The 13,600-nt window shown below is 42.4% G+C and overlaps 1 protein-coding gene across 1 annotated transcript in view; it reads left to right on the top strand.

The window, feature by feature from the left end:
* Positions 1 to 13,600, top strand: part of CDHR5 (cadherin related family member 5) — a 154,225-nt gene that overhangs the window by 61,910 nt on the left and 78,715 nt on the right. The window contains exon 3 of the mRNA XM_073604923.1: positions 11,720 to 11,770. Coding sequence (XP_073461024.1) covers positions 11,720 to 11,770 — 51 coding nt within the window. The remainder of the gene's footprint in view (positions 1 to 11,719; positions 11,771 to 13,600) is intronic.

The following is a 13,600-nucleotide window of genomic DNA, read 5'->3' as shown; positions in this document are numbered from 1 at the left end:
AAATACGGACTGGGTTATATGCAATTTAATTGCCCTCTTTAATACTTTACAAGCATTCTCAAAACCTCCTTTTGATGTACCTTATTCATTAAATATATAGTGCTGTAAATGCACAAATGTCAATTATTTTCCCCAGCTGCAATCTCTCTCTGATTGCTAGATGGCACTGAATATCAGTCGCACATGTGCCGCCGTCATGACATGATGACATCAGGACACACGTGCATGATGATGTTGTGATGTAAACATAAGTGATGATGTCATCGTATTAGGTGCATGGCAGCCATTTTGACCACATAGATTATAAAAATAGAGGAGCCCTTTTTTTGTTTCATGTGGAGTTTGGAGGTGCACAATTAGACTTTTTTTTCCCAAGTTAACATTTATTTTTTCACTCCTGATGAAGCTTTCAGTTGGAGTGAAAAATGTCAAGTTTTCTTTAGGTTATGCACCTTTTTGCTTTCTTTTGTTAAGGGGCACTCATGGTCTTTTTTGAGAGATAATCTATTACCCCAAATGGCTTTCCTGTTAGTGGCAGAAATACTTTAAGAGGACTCAGAAGCTTATGCCTTTTTTTGGCTTATGGTTTTTGGGGGACTGGCAGGGGTTTGAAATCATTGCTACTGTCTCTAAACCCATTGATTTTTATGGTCACATCTACTTTGCAGTATTTGAATTTGTTTAAGTGGGCTGACTACTTTGGTGGGGAAAGCGGTATATAATCACCATCGCAGATATCATACAGCCCGGTCTGTGCACAGTAGATGCAATATTGATACATATAATCATTATAAGAGGTATTTCTGTGGTGCCCCATTTTTAGTACTGGGGAAGATTTTCACTGTATCTTCGTATGATGACATCATTTTTTGGTGACACTTTATAGATTTATATTGAGTTTCCTCGTACAGTGCCACGATTTTTAGCGGGAGTAACTGACATATTATTTCCCATTTTGTTTGGAGACTTTTTGGGGTTCACCCTCCTATAAGTTGTAACAACACACATTTAAGTCCTAATAAATGTTAGGCTACTTTTCCTCCCTTTGGCTTTTGTGCACGGGCATGCGCACCCCCATTCTGTCTTTACCATTATTATATATAAATCTACAGACCTATTGACTTGACAGACCTGTAAGTCAATACCCTTCACACTGCATTTTTAACTTTGCCATGTGTTTTATATTTACTTATTCCTTTTCAATCAATTATTAAGTTTTTATTTATTTTTTTATAACACTATGGCTTTTTAGTTTTCCTCTTTTTCTAGCTCCAACTTTCAAACATATACCAAATAAATACGTCCACTGCAAATTTTTATTTTAGGCCATACTATTCCAAATCCTGTGGTTTTTATCCACCACCGAGCACTCAACAAGGTTGACACACACATTGGTCCTGTGCATTTTGTGTGGTCAACAGGAAAAAAAAAGTTTTGTCTTGCATCAGTTAACGTGATACATTTTTAACAGCTTTTCCTGACGCCTTCATGGCAGCACACACTGGGGGTTGTGACTCCGCCCCCACAACCTGACAGGATTGGTTTAGCTATAAAAGTTGAAGAGAGATGACCCCCACCATTCTCTTTTTTATCCTCACCTGACAAGATGGTTGGACATCGCAGAGCCTCTTACCGCATCACCCCAGCAGGTTCAAGCCTCTCCTGTTTGGAAGTCCCTCCTGTACAGTCTCTAAAGGAGCTTCTATGGAGGGAACCCCCACTCTGGTGGTCTCAGGGGCAGCAACATGGATTATCTGGCACAGAGTAAGCTTTAAAGAAGCTTCAGTTTGCAGTGGTCTCCACTTCTTAAAACCTCATTTCCCCTGTAAGTTATTTTTTACTTATCTTTTTTCCTGGAGATTCTTGTATTTCTTATATTTCTTATTCTGGGCTCTGTAGTCCCACAGCGCTCAGGATGGCCGTCGGCGCGTCTCGTTCCGCATTGCGCATGCGCGGAGGAGTCAGATGGGGCCAGTTTACTGTTCTGCCAGCTCCCAACATGGCGCCGGAGCCGTCGCGACGCTTCTGCGCATGCGCGGAGCGTAATTTTTGGCGCGACGGTGGCGGTCTATTTAAAAAAGGGCTCTGGCTTTTAAAAAACAGCAGTTTGGTATTCTGCTCGTTTTTACCTGCTCTTTTCTGCATCCTGGAACAAAATTCTCTCTAGAGACTGGTAAGTTCTTCTTTATCCTTCCTGATCCATCGTTACAAGGGTTTTAAAAAAAAAAAAAAAATTTTTAAATTAAAAAAAAATAATAATATATATAAAAAAAAAATATATATAATAAAAAAAAATATATATATATATAGTATTATTATTATCTAGGCATATGTATATATATATATATATATATATATATATATATATATATATATATATATATATATATATATATATATATATATATATATTTGTCCTCCTCTTTTAACTCCTTCCAGACCTCTTTTATTCCTGCCTGCCTTCCTCCTCTCTGCTCATGGAGACCACTGCCCAAGCAGACCACCCACGTCCAGTAAGGTAAGAGGCTGTCCGTATGGTAAGTATTGAAGAGAGAGAAAAAAGAGCGCACAGCTGCTGACAAGACTCCTTCTATCAGTCCTTCCAGGTCTGAATCAAGACGCAGGGAGAGATCAAGCCATGCCTCAAGCCGAAGATCCCGCAGAAGCCGATCACGCTCCTCATCTCGACACAAGCACTCACGCCGTAGCCATTCTCGTCATGGCCACTCACGCCACAGTCGTTCTCGACGTAGCCGATCTCATCATAGGAGATCACCTTCGTCACATCGCAAGCAAACCCAGCACACTCGTCCCGCAGCCAATTGCTGCTGGGTATGTGGCGCTACTGCTTTGCCAGATAAATTAGTATGCCGCTCGTGCTTCAATGAAGCTACGAAGGATAGAGAATCAGACGTCAGGGAAGTAACGGACCTGATTCGGGAATCAGTCAGAGAATCTATAATGGAGTCAACTGCACCCCTGCCGACCAGGTCAGACCCGAGTACTTCCATGGCTCCTCCTCGCTCAGCGACCGAGGCAGGGGCAGAAGAGTCTCCCTCAGAAAACGAAGATCCGGAAGTACCAACAGGTTTTGACTTCACCTTGGTCGAACCCTTTGCAAAGTCTGTCAAAGAGGCCATAGGTTGGGAAGAATCCGAGGAAATACCTCAGAAAACGCGGAAATATTTTCCAAACCTGAAGAGGGATCCAGAAACCTTCCCCTTCATTGAAGAGCTGAATGATTTAATCAAAGATGAATGGGAAAGATCCGACAAGAGACCTAACTTAAACAATAGACTTGCAAAGATGTATCCTTTAAGAGAACCTAACGTCACCTCCTTAATTAATGCCCCGGTGGTGGATGCTTCTTTAATGCGTCTGGCAAGACATGTCACCCTACCCATTGAAGATGCTGTCTCCTTCCGCGACATCCTAGATCGGAAAATCGAACTAGAACTCAAAAAAGCCTACTCCACAGCAGGAGGCGCTTGCAGACCAGCAGTCACCACGGCAGCAGTTGGTAGAGCCATTACAGGCTGGTCTGTCAATATTGAAAAATCTCTTCAGGGATAGATAGACTTGGAGAAAGTAATTTCATCCCTCCAGGAACTCAAATTAGCAGGCGATTTTATCGCAGAAGCCTCCGTAGACATTATTAGGTGCTCGGCCCGGGCAATGTTAGCCTTGGTGATGGCAAGACGAGCTCTGTGGCTAAAACCGTGGGTAGCCGACGCAGCATCAAAAACAAATTGGTGTAGAATTCCCTATGATGGTTCCAATCTCTTCGGCTCCAAATTAGATACAGCAATTTCTAAAGTGACAGGGGGAAAATCGGGACTCATTCCCTCTGACAGGAGACCCAAGAGACCAAGAGGTCCTGCTTATAAAGGTAACCTTCCCGAAAGGTACAGAGAAGCCAAAACCTACAGACCAGGCAGAGAGTTTAAGAGAAACTGGAAGAACACACAGTCTTCCTTTCTGAGGATGCGAAAAACCAAGACCACCCCTTCTACCGAGCAACAGAAGTCCTTTTGAAGGTACGCCCGCCCATCCTCCAAGGGTGGGCGCCAGACTAAAGAAATTCATACAAATATGGTCAGAAAACATCAGGGACCATTGGACCATTTCTACGATCAAGTACGGTCACAGATGGAGATTCCTGAACAAAACCCCCAGGAACCACTTTCTGCCAACCAAACTCCCAGCTTCTCCAAACAAGAAAAGAATCCTTCTGAAATACATAATGGAACTAAAACAAAAGGAGGCAATTTTGGAGGTTCCACCATGTCAAAAAGGCAGAGGTTTTTACTCCCCTCTGTTTTTGGTAAAAAAGAAAACGGGGGATTTACGGCCAGTACTGGACCTAAAGAGACTAAACAAAAATATCAAGTTAGAAACCTTCAAGATGGAAAGCCTACAGTCCATACTACTAGCTGTGAATCTAGGAGATTGGATGCTGTCCGTAGACTTATCAGACGCCTATCTTCACATCCCAATACACCCTGCTTTTCAAAAATGTCTCCGCTTTTCAATCAAACAACATCACTTCCAGTTCCAATGCCTACCCTTCGGCATCTCATCAGCTCCCAGGACCTTCACCAAAGTCCTCCTGCCTCTCATCGCATACCTCAGAGAAAAAGGTCTAAGAGTACATCATTATCTGGACGATATACTTCTTCTAGCAGAAAGTCACCAGATCCTGATACAACACCGAGAAATCCTACTATTAACTCTGCAAAAATTTGGTTGGCTGGTGAACTGGCAGAAGAGCAAGCTTCAGCCCACTCAGAAGATGATTTTTTTAGGTGCGGAACTAGACACCATCCTAAACAGAGTACAGCTTCCTCAGGAGAAAATCATGCCTCTGATTCAGAAAATTCAGAGGCTAATCTCGGCTACACACTTGCCAGCCAGAGTATGTATAAGTATCCTGGGCTCCATGTCTGCAACTCTGCCCATGATCCAGTGGTCTCAATGGCACACAAGAATCTTCCAGAATTCCTTTCTGAGGCAGTGGGATGGAGTATCAATGCTTCAGAGAATCTACATACACAGGTATGTGAAGCAATCGATGTGGTGGTGGACACGTCCCAAAAATCTCAAGAGATACAAACCTCTAGTTTCTCCACAACCAGAGGTGGTCACCTCAGATGCCAGCCAGCTAGGATGGGGAGCCCATTACCAGAATCTAGCAGCTCAAGGGCAATGGAAGTTCCAGGCTCATGGGATGGTATCCAATATACTAGAGCTCAGAGCGGCTTTTCAGGTACTCCTGGCCTTCACTCCATATCTGGTAGAGAAGAATGTCGTAATTCGAATGGACAACAAAGTCGCTGTAACATATATCCAGAGGCAAGGAGGGACGAGGAGTCGCTCTTTGATGCAGGAGGTACGTCCTATCATGGAGTGGGCTCAAGTACACCTAATAGACCTGAAAGCGGTATATGTCCCAGCAGCTCAGAACATGCTGGCCGACTATTTGAGCAGGGAACTGCTCTCAAACAACGAGTGGTCATTGAGCCAACAGGCCTTTTCCCTTCTTTCAAGAACCTGGGGAACACCAGAGATCGACCTAGCAGCCACACCTGCAAACACCAAATGTCGAAGATTCCTGGCAAGAGCAGCCTTCCCATCGGCCGAGGGGATGGATTGTTTGACCCATCCGTGGAATTTCAAGTTGGGTTACATTTTTCCTCCAGTACCCTTAATTGCAAGGTTCCTATCCAGGCTTCGGAAATCATCAGCAACAGTAATAGCCATAATTCCTTTTTGGCCGAGGAGACCATGGTTCACAACCTTACTACAGCTCAGCTTACAACAACCGCTGCCTCTCCCAGTAACATCGGACCTCCTATCCCAGGGTCAATTTCTACACTCAGCTCCAGAGAGGTTACACTTGACAGCATGGAAATTGAAAAGACTCGGCTGTTAGAGCAGGGATGCTCGCAGGAGGTCATTTCTACTCTTCTACAAGCAAGGAAAAACACCACCAACAAGACATACTCACAAGTATCCAAAGGCTTAAGCTCAAGTACTCTTAAAGTCCAGATTTCGGCTGTTTCGGCTAAAACAGGCATTAGATGGGCACTACATCCACTAGTGATTCAGTTCATGAGGGCTTGCTTAAAAATCAGACCTCCAAAGAAACCCACATTTCCAGCTTGGAATCTCTCCACAGTACTCGATGCATTATCTAAACCTCCTTTTTGGCCAATTGAGTCTATCTCACTTTGGAACCTGACTTTGAAAGTAACCTTCCTTATAGCCATTACATCCGCTAGAAGAGTTTCAGAACTTAAAGCGCTATTAATAACAGAACCTTACCTAGTCTTCTATCCCGATAGAGTGGTACTAAGACCCTCGGAACGTTTCACTCCCAAGGTATCATCTTCTTTTCATTATAATCAAGATATCAACCTTCCATCCTTTACTAACGACCAGGGTGAACCTCATGCATTGGATGTTAAAACTATCATTACCAACTATTTGGAAGCTACAGCCTCTTTTAGAAAATCAGATACTCTTCTCATAATCCCTCACGGTCCTAGGAAAGGTCATCCAGCAACTTCCCGAACAATCGCATCCTGGCTGGTCAACACCATTAAGAAGGCATATTCGTCTCAGCAACTAGCCATCCCAGAAGGCATCAGGGCACACTCAACCAGGGCAGTGGCAACCTCATGGGCAGCATACTGCAGAGTTTCACCGGAGACAATCTGTAAGGCAGCTACCTGGTCGTCAAGACATACATTTACTTCTCACTATAAGATTGATTCTGCGCATCTAACTACAGCGGACTTTGGCAGATCCATTATTACAGCCAATTCCACAGCTCTTTAGAATAATAAAACTTTAATTGCACCCTCCCAACTGGCGAGTTATTTCCCAGTGTGTGCTGCCATGAAGGCGTCAGGAAAACGGAAAATTGTATACTCACCTTTCCGTAATTTTCCTTTCCTGACGCATCTTCATGGCAGCACACAGATTCCCACCCTGTCTTAAGATGATATATACTGAGAATGGTGGGGGTCATCTCTCTTCAACTTTTATAGCTAAACCAATCCTGTCAGGTTGTGGGGGCGGAGTCACAACCCCCAGTGTGTGCTGCCATGAAGATGCGTCAGGAAAGGAAAATTACGGAAAGGTGAGTATACAATTTTCCGTTTTTCTACTGCCATTACTTCCCGGAATGTAAGAGACTTTGATAGGTTGTTTTGATAAATAAGCAGGCAAATGTTTGCAAAAAAACACAGTAAGCGGTTGTTTTGCACATGAGGTTTTAATACTTTGGCATTGTTCCAGCTATTTACTACAAAATGTGTTCTGCTACTTTTTTGTGCTGAAGGGACCACAAATATATGTAGATTACTTCTATACTCATCACTGGTATAAAGAGTTCTATTTTAGTTTTTAAATAAATTAATAAATATTTCCCATACCAAGGCTCTAAGATAGTAAGGATTTTTTAAAAATCCCAATAAAAATCTTAATGGAGTGACGGCCTAAACTTTTCACGTATAGGTGTCGTGGAACTGATAAAATATATTTTTATTTTAGCTTTTCTTTATCTTTGCATGGAAAACATAGCAGAAATACATTTTCCACTAATGTAACATTTGTTAGTTAAAATGATTTTTTTTCACCTTGAATTTTATAAAAAGTGTCTAATAAAATGTAAGATGGTGGTGGTGGGGGGGGGGGGGGGGATTAATGAGGAACTGCAGTCTGCTCGCATAATTTGTAATAAAAACATCTTTGCCATTCTGCTGAAGCTTCCCCCCAACCACTTTGCATATTATTTTATATATACTGTGATTCTGTACTTGCCAAATATGCTGCAGAAATCTCTCTCCACTAAGTCTGGCTGTAGCCATTTTAAATGTGGGCAGCTGAAGCTGCTGCCTGTGCACTTCCTGAATTTACACAGACACACAGAGGCACACCTCCAGCTCTGCAGCTCTCATTGGCCCTCTTATGACTCATCCCCCCTTCCTTCCTGGCAAACTCTTACAAGAGGGAGAGAGAGAGCTGTGCATGATGTCATAAGCCTAGGCTTCTTACCAGACAAGAAACAGGAAGTGGGCTGTATATAAGGTATTTACTGGCAGAAAAAAATTTTACTATCCAAAGTTTAAACAACAAGGGCAGAGGATTTAATAGATGGAAAGTTGAAAAAATAACTGAAGGTCCGCTTTAAGAAGGGGCAGAAAATGGAGAAAAAGTATATTTGATGTTGGTTGGTTGTAGGAGGGTAATTGTTTTACCTTATTATTTTAGCCAAACCTTTTTGTTTCATTAATAAGTATACTGCATATCAGAGATACCATATAAAAAGTCTCACATACTCTGGAGACGCAGAATGTGTTTTGGGTGTAATTCTAAGTATGCTCATGCTTTGTGTTAGAAATATCTTATTAGTTGACAGCTGTTTGTAAAAAAATACAATTTAATTTTCTTTCTTCATTTTCCAATAACTTGTGGCAAAAAACAAAACAAAAGACTCAGTATGCCTCTAATTAAATACATTGGAGGGCCTACTTTGCAAAATGTGGTCATTTTGTTGGGTTTTCTACTGTCCGGGCACTTAACGGCCTCAAGAAATGTGATAGTTAGGCTGGCCATACAACGGTGCAAATTTCTTTCCTGCAACCACGGGCTGCAGGTAAGAAATTCACATAATTCCCCCATTAACACAGACAGTTTTGACTGGGGATTCAGCAATTGTTTTCCCCGGGCGGGGGAAGCCGTTCCCACTGGTGGAAGACAGTGATTATTGCTAGTGGCTATAGAAGCTGCTAATGATAATCGCAAGAGAATCTGGCAGGCTGGTTGTATCCAAGTTGATCGATCAATCAGCTTAGTACATTCGGCCTGCCCATTATTGTTTCAAATCTCGTCCGGTTCCTGCTGACCCCATACGTCAACAAGACACATCAGCCCGACCCAAAGCCTCAAAAAGAGTCATCCCAACTTGGTTTCTGAGCCACAGACCATAATGAGGGAATTTATTGACTTCTTCTCAGCTCTATACTCCCCAATAGCACCCTACGAAGTGTCAGCTCTAGATTCCTTATTGGAAGGCACATCACTCCCAAGGTTGTCAGAGGAAGATAGCAATGCTTTAGATGCCAAAATTACCACTAAAGAAATCAAAGCTGCAATTTTTGCTTTCCCCCCACATAAAGCTCCTGGCTCGGACGACTTTCCGGCTGATTTTTTTAAGTCATATGTTGCACAGGTAGTCCCCAGACTAGGATTACTACTGGATTATTGCCTTACTAATGACACTCTACTGGGCTCCATGCTGGATGCATATATGATCCTCTTAATAAAGCCAGGGAACCACCCGTTAGAGTGTGCATCATACCGGCCTATTGTTCTTTTAAATATGGACCTGAAAATTTTAACCAAAGTATTGGTGACCAAGTTGACAAAGGTTATTACCTCTATAATTAATATAGATCAAACGGGGTTCATGCCGGGTAAATCCATGGACACAAATCTTAGTAGACTTTTTACCCATTTGCAGCTTCCACCTCTGGAGTTCCAAACTAGGATAGTGGTAACAATAGACATAGAAAAATCGATAGATTCGGTTAATTGGTGTTATATGCACAAAGTCCTTGAATGCATGGGCTTCAGACCTATTTACAGGAAGTGGCTATCCCTTCCTTATAAAAACCCTAGGGTAGCAACAAGGTGTAATTGTGACAATGGGGGAATGGGGGGGAGGGTTTTCAGTAAAATGTGTTATTTGTTTAGTTAGTTGGACTATGTTAGTTCGCTTTTATATTGTACCTTGACCTTGATTGGCCGGATGTGGGCTGGTGTTATGTTAACACAGCTTGCCTGTTCTATGTTATGCATACAATTTTAATAAAAAGAATTTTCAAAAAAAAAAGTGCTGTCGCACAGATCCCATGGATGGCCCTGCATGTCGGCCAGAACACAGAGTGTGGCTCCAACACAGCTACAATTTTTTGTACTCAATAAATCCCTTGAAGAAGGAGATATTTCAAAACATGTCGGGATGCATCTAAGATCTTCCCAGCTGACCTACCAGTTTTACGCAGTATTGTTCCGGGGTGTATCTTAATGCATAGGGTACTATCTTTCTCTATGGACTAATGTCCCATTTTAAATGTTATACTAATAAATTGGCATGCACCTTTTAACCTTATGACTTTGCATTCTGCCCCAAAAATCCCTGAGGGGTGTTTTTCTTGCATGCATGTGCATACTGTACCATGTGTACTTTTGGGATGCTGGCCAAAATGCATCATTCCCCACATAGCATCTTTTCTATATGAACAATAAATAAGATAGGCCGTCAGAACATCAGGGTTGATACATTTCACATACATATACCATAGTTTGTAGACCATACCTTTCATCGTTTCTAAATAATATACATGTATTTGTATTTTTTTTTTTTTTTACCAAAGAAATGTAACAGAATACATGTTGGTCTAAATGTTTGATGAAATATTATTTATTTGCAAAGTTTTATAGCAGAAACTAAGAAAAAAGATTTTTTTTTTCAAAAATGTGAGTCTTTTTTCCTTCATATAGTAAAATAATAATAATAATAATTAAAAAAAATTGGTAATTAAATACCAACAAAAGAAAGCTTTATCTGTCTAAAATAATGCTCTAAAATGCATTTGGGTACAGTGTTGCATGACCGAGTAATTGTTAGTCAAATTATCACAGTGCTGAAAACTGAAAAATGGCATGGGCAGGAAGGTGATTTAACATGCCAGTCTTTAAGTGGTTAAAATACAACTAAGGGCTCATGTATGACAGTCTAAACAAACACCAAATCCAGTCACTATGTGATGCACAAAACGTATAAAGTAACAGAAAACTTGACTTGCTTTTACTGAGCCAAATCCTCTTTCATTTGTGTCTCATTCGCTCTCCTTCCAGACACTGCAGCTCACTGTGTTGTCAATCCAGATACCAGTGGGTGGGACTAGGTGTGGCAAGCTACTGACTGACAAGCTACAGGCTTGTGAATCAGCAATGCCAATGCTGATAGGCACACCTCTTACAACATTATTTTTATCCCGCTGTAGTGCAAGCAGACACTGCCTACAGTACATGAGGGTAGCAACTCTTCTCTGAATTGGGGAGCACAACAGCAATGTTGCCTACCATAACAGGTAGCTGCATTAGGTGGATCTAACTGGCAGGATAAACAAGTATTTGTGGGACTTTACATGGATACTAAGAGAAAGCGGATAAGTCCTGCATCACATATTTTGTTTTTAACAAGATGCCGTCGTTTTTTTTTTTTTTTATAAAGTGATATTTATTTCACAACTATATATTCTCCCGCTGTCACAGTACTGTAAGAAATAAAAAAAAACAATGTGTTATATGTATGGTAAACTAAGATGTATAGGCTATTGACTTAGCAAAGCATATTTTCATTTTGTAAGGGAATTTTTCCATTAGTTTAGTGAATTAGGTGAAGGTCAGCTGATTTTAATCATCCAATCACATACAAGCAAAAATACATTTTTTTTTTGTAAAATTTTCCTTGCATGTGATTGGGTATTCTTAGCAAAGTGAGTTTTCACCCCATTTACTAAGCTGATTGAATATGTTCTAGCAGAGTTATCAAGCTCTACTCTTTTAGTAAATTAACCCTGTCAAATTTATGAGTTTACAAAAACGAGTTCTTGGTTGTAAGACTGTGTTTTTTTAATTTTAGGTTGAACAAGTGGTAAGAGCTGTCTTGACATGCAATTTGAATGGAGTTTTTGTAAGTATAAAAATATTTACTGCTCTCTCAAAACATACACTATAATAGCTTGTATACTGACTAAACACGTTGATGCAAATGCATTAAGGTGCTCCAGGACCAGTGATATTATTGTATATTAACATTTCATTATAAACCTTATGGTTTCTGGCATTGCTGCGTGGGCTTACTTTTCTCCTTCTGTAAATTGTATACTGTTCTAAATAATATCTTGACCCTTCATGTCAGGGGTGCCCAACCTTTTGAGGAGTGACTTGGTAACTGGTCACAGGCCGCAATGAGTGGAGAGGGCGGATGACAGGTCTGTGTCCACTCTGCATATGCAGAGCAGACTTGGACACAGCCCGCTCTACTCTATGGGTCCTCCAGTCCTATCCGCCCAGACAGAAGGGGACAGATCCCCATTCTGTTTTTTTAAGCCAATTGGAGGTTGGCGGATGTAAACAGACACAAGTCTGTTTATATATGGCACTCTATAGAGATGAATGCAGAGTCCGTTTGGGCCCGCCTGAAAAACAGACAGGCGGACCCGATTGGACCTAAGGGGCCTAAGGCTGCTTTCACACTGATGCCCTGCGGTTTACCTGCATCTCAACTGACCTCAATCTTCTGTTCCCCAGGGTGGCTATGGCTGGAAGCTGCTGCTGTTCCCCAGGCAAGTATGGCTGGCGGCTGCTGCTGTTCCCAAAGTGGCTATAGCTGGCAGCTGCTGCTGTCCCTAGGGCAGGTATGGCTGGCGGCTGCTGCTGTCCCCCAGGCATTTATGGCTGGCAGCTGCTGCTGTCCCTAGGTCAGGTATGGCTGGCGGCTGCTGCTGGCTGACTTCCAGGGCAGGTATGGCTGAGGGGTACTCCTGGCAGGTACTGCTGGCGGGTTCTGCTGGCTGGTACTGCTGGTGGGTACTGCTGGCGAGTACTGCTGGCTGGTACTGCTGGTGGGTACTGCTGGCAGGTATTGCTGGCTGGTACTGTTGGCTGGTACTGCTGGTGAGTACTGCTGACAGGTACTGCTGGCAGGTACTGCTGGTGGGTACTGCTGACTGGTACTGCTGGCGGGTACTGCTGGCTGCTGGTACTGCTGACTAGGACTGCAGCCAGGTACTGCTGGCCGCTGGTGGGTACTGCTGGCTGGTGCTGCTGGTACGTATTGCTGGCTTCTGGTACTGCTGGCGGGTACTGCTGGTGGGTACTGCTGACAGGTACTGCTGGCTGGTACTGCTAGCTGGTACTACTGGTGGGTACTACTGGCAGGTATCCCTGGTGGGTATTACTGACAATTAACCCTGGTGGCTGCTGTCCCAGATCACAGGTTCCCGACCCGCCATACCCGAGCATCAGTGTGACAGGTGCCCGCGCTGGAGGAAGCATGCGGCTGCAGTAGAGAGCAGAAGTTGACAAATGAGGTGCTCTGCTGAAGAGAGACCCCTCAAGGCAGGGGAAGAAGAAACCTAAAGGCCACACAGCCTCCCCTAGACTTCATTGTAGAATCCTACAATTCAAGCAAAAAAGACATATACATACTGTAAGTGCAAGTGAAAAACATGAAGAAAAATAAAATAAGAGAGTGTTTTAAAAAGTGTCAGCATAGGTGCATTGGCTAGCCCTTGCAGCCTGGTAACAAAAATTGCCTCTGTCTCAGCCAAAAGGCCTACTCCATGAGGCGTAGTGTAGAAAAAAAATTTAGTGTTGTGGCCTAGGGTAGTTTCACTGCAGTATGAATTGAAGCATAACTAAAACATTTTATTTTTATTATACATAGAACCTCATGCTTGTATAAGGTATTTGTTAGTGTTTTTAGATTATTTAGTTAAACACTATTGGCCATATTATT

This window comes from Aquarana catesbeiana, linkage group LG11 (genome assembly GCF_042186555.1).
Source record: "Aquarana catesbeiana isolate 2022-GZ linkage group LG11, ASM4218655v1, whole genome shotgun sequence".
In the NCBI taxonomy this organism is placed as follows: domain Eukaryota; kingdom Metazoa; phylum Chordata; class Amphibia; order Anura; family Ranidae; genus Aquarana; species Aquarana catesbeiana.
This window is presented reverse-complemented; position numbering and strand designations above follow the sequence as displayed.